The sequence below is a fragment of the Prionailurus viverrinus genome, chromosome X (genome assembly GCF_022837055.1).
Source record: "Prionailurus viverrinus isolate Anna chromosome X, UM_Priviv_1.0, whole genome shotgun sequence".
NCBI lineage: Eukaryota > Metazoa > Chordata > Mammalia > Carnivora > Felidae > Prionailurus > Prionailurus viverrinus.
In genome coordinates this window covers 28,721,873-28,740,066 of record NC_062579.1, presented here as the reverse complement: position 1 = coordinate 28,740,066, position 18,194 = coordinate 28,721,873, and the positions used below count along the sequence as shown (strand labels likewise).

At 36.8% G+C, this 18,194-nt stretch overlaps 1 protein-coding gene across 1 annotated transcript in view; it reads right to left on the bottom strand.

Moving 5' to 3' along the window:
* CFAP47 (cilia and flagella associated protein 47) overlaps positions 1-18,194 on the bottom strand; it is a 566,656-nt gene that overhangs the window by 56,599 nt on the left and 491,863 nt on the right. The window contains exons 63-65 of the mRNA XM_047844880.1: positions 8,857-9,016; positions 6,629-6,723; positions 2,123-2,275 (exon numbers count right to left, since the gene is read on the bottom strand). Coding sequence (XP_047700836.1) covers positions 2,123-2,275; positions 6,629-6,723; positions 8,857-9,016 — 408 coding nt within the window. The remainder of the gene's footprint in view (positions 1-2,122; positions 2,276-6,628; positions 6,724-8,856; positions 9,017-18,194) is intronic.

The window sequence follows — 18,194 nt, the reverse complement described above, 5'->3', positions numbered from 1 at the left end:
TTCATCTGGGCCTGGACAAAGAGATTACCTCTCCCGGCCTCAGTTGCAGTGAGATGTAGCCGTATGACTGAGTTCTGACCAATGAGATGCAAGTAGAAATGACGTGGGCATCTTCAGGTCACAGCTCTAAAGGGAACCAGCTTGTTCTCCACTGCAGATGTCCCTGCACAACTGATATGCAGATGAGGACAACACAGTGGATGGTGCAGCAAAGGGAGAAAAGGAACCTGGGTCCCTGGATGATCTCAGGGGACATAGGCACCACACTCCCTGGACCTGCTACAAGTCTAGGCTCTCATGTGAAAGAGAAATAAGCCTGTCTTGTTTCTTGTTGTTATTTGGTCTTGGTTAAAATAGCTGGTTAAATTCCTGGCATGTTTCCATCCCTCAGGTGTGGCTGGAAGCACAAGGGGTAAATATCAAATTTATTATGTTGTAACAACCACTGGAGTAGGACTGACTTGAGTTGCGGGCGGCTATCATATCACCAGAAATTTCTTGAATTGTTTAAAATGAGCATTTATTATTTAATAGAAATAGCCACTAGGGGCTCCTTGGTTGCTCTGTCGGTCAAGCATCAGACTTTGGCTCAGGTCATGGTCTCACAGTTCGTGAGTTTGAGCCCCACACTGGGCTGTGTGCTGACAGCATGAAGCCTGCTTTGGATCTTCTGTCCTCCCCTCTCTGACCCTCCCTGGCTTGTGTGTGCATGCGCACACTCTCTCTCTCTCTCTCTCAAAAATAAACATTTAAAAAATAGCCACTATTACAAAAAATTAAAAACTATTTTACTCTCTTGTACACTCCTTCTATACTCATGTATTCTAGCACTCTCTTCAGTTATATCTCATTTATATTCTTTTATCACAGAAATAATTAAATCAGACACAAAGATAATAATATTGAGAGTAAAGTAAAAAACTATAGATATGAATGAGAAAACTATGGAGGATATTTTGTTTCTGCAGAAATTTCACACTTAATTACATGGTTGGTTTGGTTTTTCAAATTATACATAAACATTGATTTTCCCCTTGATTTTAATAAAATACTGTCATAGGAAATTTCCCTTTCAATGTGAAATAGGAGAATTCTACTTTAGGTCATCTGGAAGACAGTTGAAAAACAGATCTTGCATCACTGAGATTTGATTTTGCCAGATCTTCATGTTAACTTTGTGAAAGTTTTCTTTAAGACTTTAAATTTCAGAGGGATTATTATACAAAATTTATTTGAGGATTACATCTAATTTATGTCACATTTTCAATATATTTAAATAAGGAACTTGCAAAAAAATTTTTTTAATGTTTACTTATTTTTTAGAGAGGGAGAGAGAGTGTGAGCAGGGGAGGGGCAGAGAGAGAGGAGACACAGCATCAGAAGCAGGCTCCAGGCTCTGAGATGTCAGCACAGAGTCCCACACGGGGCTTGAACTCACCTACCATGAGATCATGATCCGAGCCGAACTCAGATACTTAACTGACTGAGCCACCCAGGTGCCCCTAAATAAGGAACATTTTATTGCAGGTTGTATTTCTGAATTTAAAGCTGCAACACATGACTTGAATCATGTTCTTTAAATTAGAAAGAGTAAAGGAAGAGATTAAAACTGAAAGGGCACTGGGGCTCCTAGATGGCTCAGTCGGTTAAGTGTCCAACTCTTGATTCAGCTCAGGTCGTGATCTCCAGTTCATGCCCAGAGTTGAGCTCAAGCCCCGAGTTGGGCTCCACGCTGACAGTGTGGAGCCTGCTTGGGTTTCTCTCTCTCCCTCTCTGCCCCTTGCCTGCTCTCTCTCTCTCTCAAAATAAATAAATAAACTTTAATAAAAAATAGAAGGGACATGGAAATTACAGTTTCTACAGTTTTTTCTCTTTTCACTGATGACAGAATCATAACTGATTCTTATAAATCCATTAACAACTATAATTATTTTCCTTTTGGAAATAGCCACTATGTGAAGAAAACAAACATCACTGAACACTTGCTGGGCACTGTTTAATGATATATTGTAAGTGAAAAATACTGGGCATGGATTTTCATGTACCTGAATAATCCTGCAATTTAAGGAAACTGAATCTTACTTATTACCATTTTTGATATCCATGACTGTCGTTTTCTTACCATCCACATCTTCGTCAAATTTACATGAATTTCTTTTTGGAATCACTACAAAATCTGTTGAATCTAAGATAGGATTTTCTCCAAAAAAATCACCAGTCAGCGTGACTTCCACTTCCTCTTCTACCCGTTTCCTGGACTGACATTTTATAACAACTACAGGAGAGAAATATTTCCAGTTGAGATGGAAGAAAATGAATTATGTCATGAAAAATATCCTTTAGCATACTTTGACTTACTGTGTCTGGCATTAATACACACACACACATACACACACACCACACACAGTCATGCAATATGTATATACATTGACATTTTAGAAGCAAATAAGAATATTAAATAATATATAAAAATAGTATGACAAGAGGTTAATCTGGAAGGTACACACTGCATTTCAGAAGAGTATATTAGGATGTAAAATTTGATTCAGGAACTGACCTAGTGACCTAGTTATGTCAGTAATTCAACTGGTGGTCATGAACACACGAATTTTTCAGTTATCTGTATGTTCATTGTGGTAATTACCAAACTACTTATAAAATTATATTACAGCAAACACCTTCAAATCATTTTTAAAAATAAGTTCTGTAACATTTATTTTGTAATAACACTTTTAAAAGATTTCCTACTATTTATTCACTTGTACCTTAAAATTCATGTTTAAATCATTTCAGTAAAATATTTTGATTCTCATTTGTGAATTGCTTTACATTTACAAAATACACTAATAGGGGCACTTGGCTGGTTCAGTAAGTAGAGCATGCAACTCTTGGTCTCAGGTTTGTGAGTTCAAGCCCCATGTTGGGTGTAGAGATTGCTTAAAAATAAAATCTTTACAAAAAATACACTAACAGTTAAAAATAAAATTTTAATGAAGTACTTAAAATTAATGTTAAAATTTAATTACATATTAATTTAACATATAGCATTAAAACTTTATATATTTTTAAATAAATTAAATTTCAATGTTTTCTTATATCAAGTATAGAAGAAGTTGTCAGTGATCTTGTGAGAAACCAAAATGTTGTTTCTATGTACAACTACTCATTACACATCGGAGTATTAATGTATTCCTTTGGCATTAGCTCTATAATATCATGGGGCCAAGTATACTAGAGTCCACATGTGGGAAATCAAATAGCTATGCCCTGGGTTAGGAGATTATAGGGAATACATTGCAAAGCAGAACACTGCTTTCTGGCCTTGCTGAAAACAGCAGCCATGCCTTGCTTACCTGGTTAATGTGTATCTAGGGGTTAGGTCCTGCCTATGCTCATAAATTCCTTAGGCCATGTTATTGCATGGAATATTTTACCCCGTCTTAACTTGTTTTTCTGACATTTTCTATATGTTCTTACTGGCACGTAGCCCACCGACATATTGCTGATTGTTTCCCTAAATGTATGCTCAATAAATACGGGAGCTTGGCACACTTGGGTGGTTCAGTCAGTTCATGAGTTTGAGCCCCACGTCTACACATTGGGCTCTGGGCTGTCAACTCAGAGTCTAGAGCCTGCTTTGCATTCTGTGTCTCCTTCTCTGTCCTTCCTCTGCTTGAGCACTCTCTTTCTCTCAAAAGTAAATAAACATTAAATAAATAAATAAATAAATAAATAAATAAATAAATAGGGAGCTTGAGAGCAGCTTGGGGAGACTTCCCTCTGCCTCCCTCTCACCTCTCTTGACTTGTACGGAGTCTTGAGTAATCCTTTCTGCCATCCTGGGCTTGGCTGAACAAAGCCAAAAGCTGAACCCACATCCACATAAATAAAAATATTGTTTCTCAAAAATATATTAACTGTTATATTTTTATCACTTCAGATGCACATAAAACATAAATTTAATATAAGGGATAAAAGGGAATGATAATATAAAAAAGCCTATTTATTAAAAAAAGTTTATCTATTTATTTTGAGAGAGAGAGTGAGCAGGGGACGAGTAAAGAGGGAATCCCAAGCAGGCTCAGCACTGACATTGCAGAGCCTGATGCGGGGTTCAAACTCACAAATTGTGAGATCATGACCAGACCGAAATCAAGAGTCAGACGCTTAACCAACTGAGCCACCCAGGTACCCCCAAAAAAGCTTTTAAAATGTATTGCGCTATACTGTGTGGCACCAATAATACTACAATCATCTAAACTGTACAACTAGATAATGTCCTCCAATTTATGTGTTTTCACCATACATATCACATTTATAGTACAAAAATATATAACATCAATTTATTTTTAATTCTAAAATTTGCAGGTTGGTATTGAACATTTTGGACTTAGAATAAGTAGTGAAATACAAGATGTGGATTAAGAGGGTTGACATGACTGAGGGAAATGTACAAGCTTCTTTGGTTTTAATTAGCTTCAGTCTTAAAGCATTAAATTGGAAATTAGTGTGATCAAAGTTACAATTAGTATCATGTCACTGGTCTTGTCCCTCTAAATCCTTTGGAAATTAGTGCCCTGGCAATGCACGGATTTCTCAATCACAGTGGATTCACATTCCATTGTCTTCACACTGTGACAGTAGTGGAGTCCTTTTCCAATTATCTTTCCCAAAGGATAGGAGCAGATAGGAATACACACACAAAAAAGGTGGCTCAGAGAATGACAAAAGTACCCTGGGTTTAAGAATAACCTGAATGACAGACACATAAAAACAGAGGAGAAACAATAAACATCGATGGTGATACAGCTGAGCAGAGAAAGCAATGTGTTATCTCTGATGTGTTCATAAGAATGAAGGATGGACTGTACAGAAAGGAAGCAATATGTATTTATATAATTGTACTCATTTTTTCTTCTCAAGGGCATTTGTAGATAAAAATAATTACTAGAATAGGCTTTAGAATTCTGCTAAAATGATTTAATAACTGGTATACAATCTGTTTCAGAACACTAATGTTACTACGGGGTTGTGCTAACGCGACACAGACTATTTATAGAACTCATACTTAATTTAAAAATCAAGTAATTACCAAGAGAAGTGATTTGATGGAAAATGCCTTTCTGTTTTTGCAGCATGGTTAACTTTCTTTGAAGAAAACTGTGCAAGAAATTTATGCCTTTATGTTTGCATAGGCTTTGTTTCAGACTGAAAGAAAAAAGCCTGCTTTAAAGCTTTAATCTGGGAAAAACAAAACTGTGTCTGCCATCAACATCAGCAACGCTGCTCTTAGTATTTCAACAGAGTAATGTCTAGGCTTTATTATATCACTTTGATCAGATGACTGCATCATAAATTTTGAACGGTTCAGCTCTATGGAAAGTATACAAACAATTTTCTTCTAGAAGGAAATAAAAGAAATGTTTTGGCATGTTTGTGAAGCAGTCAGAAGATAATTTAGTATATTTGAAACATTTATGTGTTGATAATTTTTTAACTCAAGAGCAAAAATACTTCAAGTAAAACAAATGACATTTACTGTCAAAGGTACTGCTAGATATGTGGATTTTTACTCCCGTTGAAATTAAACGACACAAGGAAATATGTAACCTTGGCCTTCAATGTATCCAGGGAAACGCTATTATCCACAAGCAAAAGTTAGTATTTTCTCTTCTTTCTCAGTGTGGTGACATAATATATGCCAGCAGAAGACTAACTCTATTTCACTACCAAAGGTTGGTATCAGAAGGAGCAGAAAAATTCAAAATTTCAAGACTGCTTTCAGCTCATCTGTGTTGGTTGAGTGGGGGGGTTCCAAAACAGATATCCCTTTGCGCTGCTGAGCAATTCAGCAATCGTTAGTTATGAAGAACTATGCCTAAGGCCTAGTAAGAGGTTGCTTTATGGATATCCAAGAGGAATTGCATTTCTTAGGCTGACTGTGGGAAGAAAATGAGAAAACCTAGGAATGCAGAAGTGAGAAGAGTATTGAGGAAAGAGAACACAAGGAAGCTTGAGAGAAGTTTGGAGTATGTGGAGAAAAAGAGGGCTCACTGAGAAAGAGAAAGGCCTTTTAAGGGGAGGGATTTTATGTTGTGTATATGGTAGTGAGGTGAACCTCCTAGAAACCCTGAGTACATTCTGACCGGTTTTTGGAGGACATCGTACAAGTTTAGTGTCTGGGACAACTGAGAATAGAGGGATCAGTGTCCCCATTGGATGGTTCTTGGATGAGACTTCAAGTTGCACAGAAGCTGGAATCTGGCAAAAAAATGTGACCCAAGAACCAAAGTACCTGAGGATCGGATAGATCTAGAGCAGGGCTCTGGGGGCCTCACAACTGTGGGCTACAGGGGCCTGAAGCTAATGTTATTGCAATCTTAGCTGATTTCTAGGTTTCACCAACTGGAAGAACAACAGGACATGGTATGGTTTGGTGGAAGGATCGTTGGACTTACTGTGAGGAGACCAGAATCGGTCCCAGCGCTCCCATCAGTAGGGCTGTTCAGTTCATGACTTTCTTTGCACCTTCATTCTCTCACTTGTATAAGAAGGGGGTGGGAATAAGGGAACCTCTATGATGGATCCCTTTGAATCCTGGTATTCCCGGATTCTAAAATATACCTACCTGGAGGGCATTTAGGATATAGTGCCTGTGGGAGTCCAATAATGGGGTATATCCAGTGTATTTCTGGGATTTCTCTACTTGCTGTTCCCATTGTTCTAATGAGAAATTAAATGAGGAAGAGTGAACAAAAACTATGAACACTTTGAATACTAGCATAAAAGAGAATATTCATTTTTAACCTAATGGTATTTTAGCAGAGCTCATGAATTTAAACTTCGGTAGAGAAAAACTATGAAATACAAATCATTTTATGCAAATGTTATAAACATGTCAAAGCAAACCCTGGGAAATTATCACAAAGAAAAATGTAACACAACCATCATGAGATGGAAGTTAAAATTGAAGAACTTTCCCCCTACTTTTAAAAGTCAGTATTGGCATTTACTGATGTGACTAAAACATGATTTATCAGAGGTAACACAGGTCCTGTGGGTTGTATTCTAAATTGCACAGGTGAGGCATAAAACACAAAAATGCCATTGAGTACAGGACTTCAGAAGGTGACAAGGAATTTACTTTTGGGGGGATATCAGCTAAACGAAAGAGGGCATTTGCCAAAACCATCAAGATGACAACAGTACTAGGACATGGTTCTGGTCATTGCTGAAATGGGCTTTTCTTGTTAGAAATGAAACATAAGACACAGCAGGCAGGACCAGCTGCATGAGCATGTGACCTGTGCAACAAATAGCACGAGGACCCCATGTTTAGAATTGGTCCATGCGTGTTTAACACATAGCGATAAGTGCTTTGAAATTCTTAACCATTTTGAACAAAGGCCCCCACATTTTCATTTTACATTGGGATCCACAAATAGACAGGCAGTCTTGACTGTAGGAATGGTAAAAATTGTGGCAGAATGGACACTAATGGGTTCACAGGAAAGAATTTTCTTTTAATGTTTATTTTTGAGAGAGAGAGAGAGAGTACACACACATGCAAGCAGGGGAGGGGCAGAGAAAGAGGAGGATAGAGGATGGGAAGTGGGCTCTGTGCTGACAGGAGAGAACCCGACAAGGGGTTCGAACTCATGAACTGTGAGATCATGACTTGAGCTGAATGAAGTCAGACACTTAACCAACTGAGCCACCCAGCACCCCAAGAATTTTTTTTTAATGTGGAAAAGAGGGGCACCTGGGTGGCTCAGTCGGTTAAGTGTCCAATTCTTAAGTTTGACTCATGTCATGATCTCACAGTTTGTGAGTTAGAGCCCCGCACTAGGCTCTGTGCTGACAGCATGGAGCCAGCTTGGGATTCTCTCTGTGTCTTCTCTCTCTTACTCTCTCTCTCTCCCTCTCTCTCTCTCTCTCTCTCCCTCTCTCTCTCTCTCTGCACCTCCCCCATTCGTGCTCTCCCTCTCTCTCAAAATAAATAAATAAAACTTTAAAAAAATGTGGAAAAGAAATAGGCACCCATAGGAAGAATTTTGTTTTAATTAAGATTTCTAGATTGTTATTTAATTAAACTATAAAAGCAGAGAAAACATAGTTTGATCATTATTGGAGTTTGCTTAAAATTCAGTGAAGCAAAGAAGGGACAGGCGGCCCGCATCCTGCAAGGACACAGTATGGCAGTAGTCAGGCCAGTGTTTGCTCAGGGTGTCATACCTCCTGGCACAGTGCCATCACTTGGTAAATGCCAGTATCACAAGTCCTATAGTTGGCCAAGACAAGCTATTTCAGGTTGTTCTCTAGAGATTTATTATTTGGCATCTCAGCAGTAACTGTTTTCCCAGTCAAAAAGGAGTCCTTTGCATGTCTCTGTGATTCACTGACGTGATACTTAAGGTTGACTTTTTCATCACCCTGAACTTCAAATCACTCTGAACGTCAAGTGATATATACTATGCCCATATAACAAATGTATTTTCCTCTTCCGAACATACAAATTTCAACACTTCAGAGAATTTAAAATCATGGACTTTACGTTACATAACACAGAAAAGAAAGTGATCATGTCAATGCCAATCAAAATAAAATCATTTTCCTTAAATGTTCTTATTTAAAAGTTACCTTTTGGGGGCACCTGGATGGCTCAGTTGGTTAAGCATCCGACTTCAGCTCAGATCATGATCTCCCAGCTCGTGAGCTCAAGCCCCACATCAGGCTCGCTGCTGTTAGTGCAGAGCCCACTGGGATCCTCTGTTTCCCTCTTTCTGCCCCTCTCCCACTTGTGCACTCTCTCTCAAAAATAAATAAAACAATTAAAAATAAATATATATAAGTTACCTTTTCATTTCTGTGTCTAATTCTTCAAAATTGTCAATAGGCCAACTTTCTCTATTTGCCCTCATCATTTGAACAATGACCATTGTTCTGTGTAATTTCATAGTGTTGGGCATAAATAACACTGGGATATCTATATTCTCTTTAGGAGGCAATGTGATTCCTGTAAAAAACACAATTAATTTTTAATGTGGTAAACATTTTCAGAGTATAATTTTAACAGCAGAAAATAATCTCCTAATTCTTTTACTGGTTATCAGTTTTTCATAATCACTTCGGAACAAGAAAATGCATTATGCTAAATTATAAGGGCACTTCACTGGCTTCACTAATTTTCCTCAAATGCCATCAATGCTATTAAAAAAACACATTTTAACCTGAGGCAAGAAGCCTCTCCTGAAGAGGCTGGAAGGGATGAGGAAATGTTGAGAATTCTGGCTTGTGTTTCCCAGAGTGATAAAAGAACCATAAAACCCATGAGTCTTTTCAAGTCTTACTACATTTTCCAAAAGCCAAAGTACTGCAATTTTTGACACTTTAATTTCTTGTCTTTTTTTTTTTTTTTTTCTAGACCATAACAGTGCCAGGTTTCTGCTTGGAGCACCAAAATTGTTACCAGCAACCTGTTCATTTATTTACTTGATCCATGAGGGAAGCTGAAGCTTATTTGTGAAAGAAAGGCCAGGTTGTAAAAACCAGAAGACAGAAACACCGACAGCATTTTCTTGTGTTCTAATGGATTCGACTTTTTCAACCTTTACTCTGCATAAGAACCACCTGCAAAACTTGTAAGATATGAGCTTACTAAGCCCCAGCTATATATTCTGATTTATTCAGACTGGGCTGGGGCCCAAAAGCTCCATGTGTAAGTAGCTCCTCACGGGATCCAGAAGCAGATGGTCATGTGACCACACTTGGAAAAAAACATGCACATCCTACCTATTGGACAAGTACTGGGATGTCCTCCTTTATTTTGAAGAATAACACTATTTCTTTATAAGAAAATAAAAGATTACTGACTACATCCTGTTTTTTAAAAATTCTTTGTTATAAAATCAATGATTTTCAGCCATTTTGTCTCAGATGAAAACACTGCACTAAACTACTAAAGACATCAAGAAAGGAAACAGAAAATGGCCCCTCCGCAAAACATCCCGCCTCCAAATTCTTACAAATTTTTCTTTTCTTTTCTCTTCTCTTCTTTTCTTTTATTTATTTTTAATGTTTATTTACTTTTGAGACAGAGACAGAGCGTGAGCAGGGGAGCGGCAGAGAGAGAGAGAGAGGGAGACACAGAATCCGAAACAGGCTCCAGGCTCTGAGCTGTCAGCACAGAGCCTGACGCTCGGCTTGAACCCACGACTGTGAGATCATGACCTGAGCCAAAGTTGGATGCTTAGCCGACTGAGCCACCCAGGCGTCCCAAAATTTTCAAATTTTAGTTCTTCAGGAAATGAAAATGTTCTTATGTCTCCTATCATAGTTAATAACAATAACTAATATGATTACCACTTAGTATTTATTGAGTACTCACTATATGCCAGGCTCTGTGCTAAGTATTTTTCACACAATACCTCACTGCATTCTCAGAAAATCACTGTAAATTCTGTGCTACTATGTTTCTTATTTTAGAGGTGGAGGAATTGAGACAATTTGCCAAAGTCCCAATGAAAGACTGTGTGGCTTACTAAGACATCTAAACAATGTCTGTCACTTTCAACATCATCCTTATGAACTCTAGATGTTTAATGAATCATTGCAGTCAAGTGGATAAAAGTAGCAAGAGCTGGAATAGGATAAAAAGAGTAAGAGCGGCATTAAATAAACCATCCCTGTATCCCTAAGGAAATCAAATTAAGAAGTGATCATTTACCCTTACAAAATTTTATGTTATCAGTAAAAATAAATTTTAGAATGACTGAAAATAAAACCTAGACATTTAGATGATATAAGGAGTCAAGACAAATATACAAAAGAGTAATTCATTGCCAACACCATGCTTTCTTATAATGTTTGAATTGAAAGTGTGGAAAGACAGTGCTATGATAAATAAGCCCATTTAATTAAAAATCCAATAGCCTATTTGCAGCCATAATGTTTTAGCAGTCTACAAGTAGACACAGTTCTCTGCTGAAGTGATCGTAAGTTTCTTTAATTGTTATTATATGCTTGAATAGTAAGAAGCACTGTGTTGTTATTACATTAAATCACTGAAATTTAACATCAACAAGAACTTTGAGAATTTATCAAGTTCATCTTGTGTCTCACAAATGAGTTTTATTTTCGTGGTTTTCCCACTATCCTGTGCAACACTTTGAGTAGAGACGGGAAAGCTGTTCTCACTTCTATTTGCTAAAAAATCTACCTGTGGTTTCTTAATACCTATATGCTTTCATTTTTATGGTTCTTTGATCCGCCGGTAACTTATTCATACATATGAAATGAAGAAGAACGTTTCCAAGGTTACCGATTTCCTATGGGGGACTAGTTATACAAACTCACTTATTTAAAAGTTCACTGATTTGCAATGCTGCCTTCATGGCATGTGCATACATATTTGACTCTTTTCCTGGACTCCTTAGATTTCTTTGGTCTTTCTCTTCATTTGTAAGTGACACATTGTCGTAATTATAGATGCTTTATTTTCTAGTGGGACTAACTGACTCCTCCTCCAACTCAATTTGTAAAAGAATTTTTCTACATTTGAAATACACAGTTAGTTCCAGGAAATGGATGGGGTAGCAAATAGTACTTTAAATGGAATCATCCTACATTTATACTTTTGGGATCACTGACATTTTTGTCTATTCATGATCCATCCAAGGGCAAGAATATGGCCTTTATTTTATATTTCTCATCTGGGCATTGCATGACGTGCTTCTAAATTCTTGGAAGAACTTTTCAGATAGTTTTACTTTTCAGACTTGCTAGAGTCTTATTTTGGCATTTTCATATGTATTTAGCAGGAGGGTGAGAGAAACCACATTAGTTTTTTCTATCTTCTGACTAGGAAATCCAGCCAGTATGATGATCACTATACTCATTAGGTTGATAAACATATTCTAAACTCAAAATATTTTCTGAACCTATCTCTGTCTGTTTTATTCCATTTCCATAGAGGAAGCACACAAACTAACTGCACCCATATTTATTTTTTTCCATTACAGTTATCATTCTTGAGGTTTGAAACCCTAATAAGGGTTTTAAGAATGCACATTTTATTTTACATAATTAATTTTATGGACTGATATATTTTATGAGAGGTTTACATTATTTATAGAATTTTTCAAAACCCTGATAATACTTCACGCTTAGTGTCTGGGAAACGTTACAAAGCGTGATATTACTGTTTTACCTTTGAAATCTCCTATGGCCTCATTGCACTTAGCATTCAAATTTTATTCAGTATATTTTAAAACTGCTATTTTGATTGCTCTTTTGATTAAAGGTGTTAGAAATATTTATGCACTGATCTCCCATTTGAAATATAGAAGTTGTACAATGCTTTAATGGCTATGAGATTTCCTGCCTTCTTAGAAGAAAATCTTCTCAAGAGAGTAAAGTGAGCATAATCCTCATTTTAGTAATGAAAGTATTTCATCCTGGGAGAGTCATGTTTAATCATTTTAGTGGTATGACATTACTGCTTCCCACAGCATAATTTCTAATATTTAGCATGGCATTAGAAATGGCCCATGTCAGGTAATCAAAGAGATACTATGAAACATATTAGCACCCTGAGCCATGCTATTATTTTTGTTATAGTGGTTTATTTTAAATAAGAGTCCAAGGGGTGCCTGGGTGGCGCAGTCAGTTAAGCGTCCGACTTCAGCCAGGTCACCATCTCGCGGTCCGTGAGTTCGAGCCCCGCGTCAGGCTCTGGGCTGATGGCTCAGAGCCTGGAGCCTGCTTCCCATTCTGTGTCTCCCTCTCTCTCTGCCCCTCCCCCGTTCATGCTCTGTCTCTCTCTGTCCCAAAAATAAATAAACGTTGAAAAAAAAAATTTATAAATAAGAGTCCAAGTTTAAAATTTTAATTTTAAATAAGAGGACAAGACGAACATGACTTTTCATCAACCATTTTCTTTCTTTTTCTTCTTTTAAGTTTATTTTGAGAGAGACAGAGAGAGAGAGAGAGAGAAGGGGAGGGGAGAGAGAGAATCCCAAGCAAGCTCCAAGCTCAGCGCAGAGCCTGACAAGGGGCCCGAACTGTGAGATAATGACCTGAGCTGAGATGAAGAGTTGGATGTTTAACCAACTGAACCAACCAGTCGCCCCTCATCAACTATTTTCAAACATGAAATCTATCTACTTTCTACTTGGATACTTTATACTTTCAATAACTGATTTCAAATATCTTTAAATTATGATGAATAATGGCACTGATATGGTGAAGTCCTGATTTCCTGTATCTCAGAACTTAAGGCCTTGGACTTAAGGCCTTTAAAGAGGTGGTTAAGTTAAAATAAGACTGTTAGAGTGGGCCCTAATCCAATATGGCTGGTGTCCTTATAAAAAGGGGAAGGTCAGATACAAAGACACACACCAGGTATGTGCACACCCCAAAGGAAAGACCATGTGAGGACACAGTGGGAAGGCAATCATACCTCAGAAGAAACCAGCCCCCCCACCCCTGCCACCGATTGCTTGATCTTGTACCCTAATCTGTAGAACTGTGAGAAAATAAATTTATCTTGTTTAAGCCACCCAGTCTAGTATTTAGTTATTGCAGTCCTAGCAAACTAATGCATGAAATTGTCTTTTCTTTTGTTATGCTAGAGGCTGAGGCATGGGATGCCACTGAATTTGCTTACAGAAATTCGAATTCCAGGCTCTCAAAACATAGGGCAGATAAAGAAACTTGACGCTGTTATTTGGCTGCTATAATCACGGAAAAGCTATAGATGAAGCATTCTTCCCTTCCTACGTGTACCTCATCAAATGAATGGGGCATCTAATGAACGGCAAGAAAAGCATTTCAGAGATTGTGTTTCCTTTGTGAAGGATTAAAGCCTGTTGCTGCTTTACTCCATCTTTTGACGAACAAGCTAATGCTTGAGCTTCAATGAAGTTGTGCAAAGAAGACACTATCAACGGGGCTAGTATAGAAAAAGCAAGCACTAAGTGGAAGGTTATATTTGATAAAATGGGTAACTGGGGAAAAGATACAAATCCATGCTTACTAGAAAAACAATGTTAAGTTTGACACATAAAATGTTTTAAAAGATTTTGGAGTTATTCAACACAAATATGATTGCTAAGGTAAATTTTACACCATGAACTAAGCACCTGTAAGTTCACGTTTTGTGTTTGCTTTTTAAATCCAAGAATACATTATCAAAAATAAAAACAAAGTAATACTTAAAGAAAATATTGATTTTCATGTAAACACTTCATTGTCGGCTCAAAATGAATGAAAAATTCACTATCAGAGTCTCCCGACCAGACACACAGTGAAGGAGAGAATTTTCTATGATTGAAGGCCATCAAATACACGCCACACAAACACTGATGGTGATGACAGCAGGGTTTTGAGCTTTACGGGAGTGTGTGGAACAGAATACCTTAATGTTCTTTCCAGCTGTAATACCCTATGATAACACATTTCCTTATAAACATAGAAAATAGAAAACATATAAAATAGAAAAGATAAGATTAAAAAAATTAATTTTAGGGAATTGAATATTTTCTTGGAAAGTACCTATTTTTAATTTCAATTAAAATTACCCACAGAAAATTTTAAAATAAAATAATGTCTACTACTACAGCAAATATACCTTATCAATCAATTACCATGTCCTCCTTGCCCCTGCACCATGCTAAGTAGTGTGTGTGTGTATGGGTGTGTGCAAACGTGCATATGTGTATGTATGTGTGTGTAAGATCTCTCTCCTTACCTGCAGGAATATTCTATGATACAGTGTAGAGCATGAGCTTTAGAAGTTTAAATCTTTGCTCTGTTACTCACTAGCACTGGGAAAGTTACTTCAATTTCTGAGATTTTCCTCTCATGAAAAAGGAAGCTAATATAATATACATATCAAGGTTTTGCTATGGTGAAGGTACTACTCCAGTTCCATCCACATAATCCCATTTTGTACAGTATACATTGATTCTACATTAGTTTATACTTTCACTTGTTCATTCAAAAAATACTATGGGTCATGCATTATAATAAGCACTAGGGATAAAATAGTGAAAAAAAATATATCCCCTGCTTTCCTGAGTCATGCACTCCAGAATGCATTAGGAGTCAAACAATAAATAAAACGTATTTATATGTATGGTGCAAATAAAACAATAAAGGGTGAGAGAGTCAGTAAGGCCTCTCTGATAAAGTGTCATTTGCACAGAGCACCTAAGGAAGTTTGACAAGCCTTGTGGACATCGGTAGCGGGCACTGTGGAGACAGCGCATGGCTATATGAATTGGATTTAAGGAGAGTATGAAGCTGGGTCTATCAACTTAGAAGTTCTTAGAATCTCATGTGTGATTGAATGAGGAGATCTCATCAAGAATGAGCATGGATAGAAATGAAGAGAAGACTGAGCCTTGGGCCTCCAGGAAGTCAGGGGGACAGGAACAGGAATCTCTTTTATAATATTTACCTGTATTTCTGCAACTAACAAAATTGCATAAAATGGCCAAAAAAGGGGGCACCGTACCTTGGGTTCCACTTTACAAGCCCAGTCCTTATAAACTATTTTAATAAGTTCAATTTCTGTTGTCTGCATGGAAATATTCTAGTGGCATAAGTGGGTCTAAATTTCAGGTTATAGAGACTTTTCTAAGGGGCAGGCATCCAGATATTTGTGCATAAGAAAAGCTGTAGCTTTGTGTTTTACAACAAAATTAGTAGCTTCACTGCCTAGCTAAGAAATCCACCTGCTTTATGCTATAAATCATAATTACAAATCTGTGTGATTGGAACCTGTGCTTATTTGTGTGAAAAATTAGTCATTTGACATAATAGGAAGAGAAATTTTATTAAAAATGTGAAATCATGCTCAGCTGCTGACATAATTTAATAAACATTCATGATAATTATCTGGAGAACTGGGCATGCTTTACGTTAGGCAGCAGCACATACAGTAAATGTCACTAAGCACTGAGCTCTTAAAGACAGTCTCCAATTCATAAGTAGCAATAGTTTCAAAAACATATTATTACTGAAAATAACATCTTTAGTTACTACAGATATCAAACACAGTGTATGCCTTTATCCTTTAGACTATTCCCTTATAACATGATATCATCCATATATAGTACAAAAATATTTGAAATAATTATAAACATGCAGTTGTAGAAAACGAAAGAGAGATCCCATGTACCCTTTACCCAGTTATCTCTCATGGTAACATCTTGTAAAACTATAAAACAATATAAAAACCAGAATACTTATATTGATATAGACAAGATATAGAAAAGTTTCATCACCACAAGGATCCCTCTGGTTGACCTTTTATAGACACCCTACATGAACCCCTACTCCATCCCTGAATCATTACAACCACTAATTTATTCTCCATTTCCATAAATTTTTCACATCAAGAATGTTAAATAAATGGAATCTTACCACAAGTAAATTTTTGAGGTTGGCTTTTTCACTCAGCAAAATTCCCTGGGCATTCAATCAAGTTGTGCTTATCAATGCTTCATTCTTTTGTGTTGCCATACTTTCTATTGCTGTACTTCATGTTATGGACTGACCAGTTTGTTTAACCATTCACCCATTGAAGGGCATCTAAGTTGTTTGCGGATTTAGGCTATTATAATAAATCTGCCATGAATATTCTGCACACCCTTACCATTCCCACCAGCAGTGTATGAGCGATCCAGTTTCTTCACATCTTTCCCAACATTTTATGTTGTTAGTGTTTTTTATTTTAACCATTCTAATGTGTTTGTAGTAAAATCTCATTGTGGTTTTATTCTGCATTTCTCTAAAGACTAATTGTATTGAACACCTTTTCATGTGCTTATCAACCATCAGTATATTCTCTTTGGTTAAATACGTGTTCATGTTCTTTGATCATTTTTTAATTTAATTGTATTTTTATTAGTGTGTTTTCAGTACATTTTATATATTCTAGATACTAACCCTTTATCACAAGTTTTGCAAACACTGTCTCCCAGTTTGTAGTTTTCCATTTCATCACCTTCTCATGGGCTTTTACAGAGGAAAATATTTTAGTGCGATGATGTCCAATTTATTAATTTTTCCTCCTTTGGAATTTGCTATTAATGAAATATAAGAACTATTTGCTTAGCACTGTGTGCGTTAAATTTGCAGAAGGTGTGAGCATCTTGTCAGGAATTGCATTATAAACCTGTGGATGAGTTTGGATAGAACTGACATCTTTACTATATTGAGTTTTGCAACTCATGAATACAGCATATCTCTCAATTTCTTTATATTTTGTTTGATTTTGTCATTTTCAGTTTATAGGTCATATATATATGTTTTGTTAGATTTATTTCCAAGTATTTTATTTACTTGGAGAGACTGTAAATGGTGTTATGTTTTTACTCTCAGCTTCCATGTTTTCACTACCAGTATATATAAATATGATCTGTGCATGTGTGCTATGTTGTTCTTGTTTACTGTAGCCCTGCGGAACTGACCTAATACTTCTACAAATCTTTCTTTTTCTTTTTTTTAAAGATCCCTTAGGATTTCCTGGCAGACAATCATGTGATATGAAAATAAGGACAGTTTATTTCTTCCTTTGCATTCCATTTGCATTCTGCTCCCTTTGCTTGCCTTTTTGTACTGGCTAGGACACCCAGTAGTATGCTAAATAAGTGATGAGAATGGCATCCTTGTGTTGCTGCCTATTTTAGAGAGAAAGTACTCAATGTTTTATAATTAAATTCAACATTTGCTATCATTTTATCAAGTCAGCTCTTTATCAGGTTGAGAAAATTCCCTTTTATTCTTAGGTTGTAAAGAGTTTTCTAAGAAATTGATATTGGGTTTATTCAAATGCTTTTTATATTGATCGGCATGCAGTTTCTTCTCCCCTTAATCTTTTTTTTTAATTAAAAAAAATTTTTTTTAACGTTTATTTATTATTGAGAGACAGAGAGAGACAGAGCATGAGCAGGGGAGGGGCAGAGGGAGAGGGAGACACAGAATTCGAAGCAGGCTCCAGGCTCTGAGCTGTCAGCAGCCCTACGCAGGGCTCAAACTCACAAATCGCGAGATCATGACCTGAGCTGAAGTCGGACATTCAACCGACTGAGCCACCCAGGCACCCCTCCCCTTAATCTTTTTAACAGGGTGGATTACATTAATGAAATTTCAAATACTGAACCAGCCTTTCTATGTGGAATAAACCC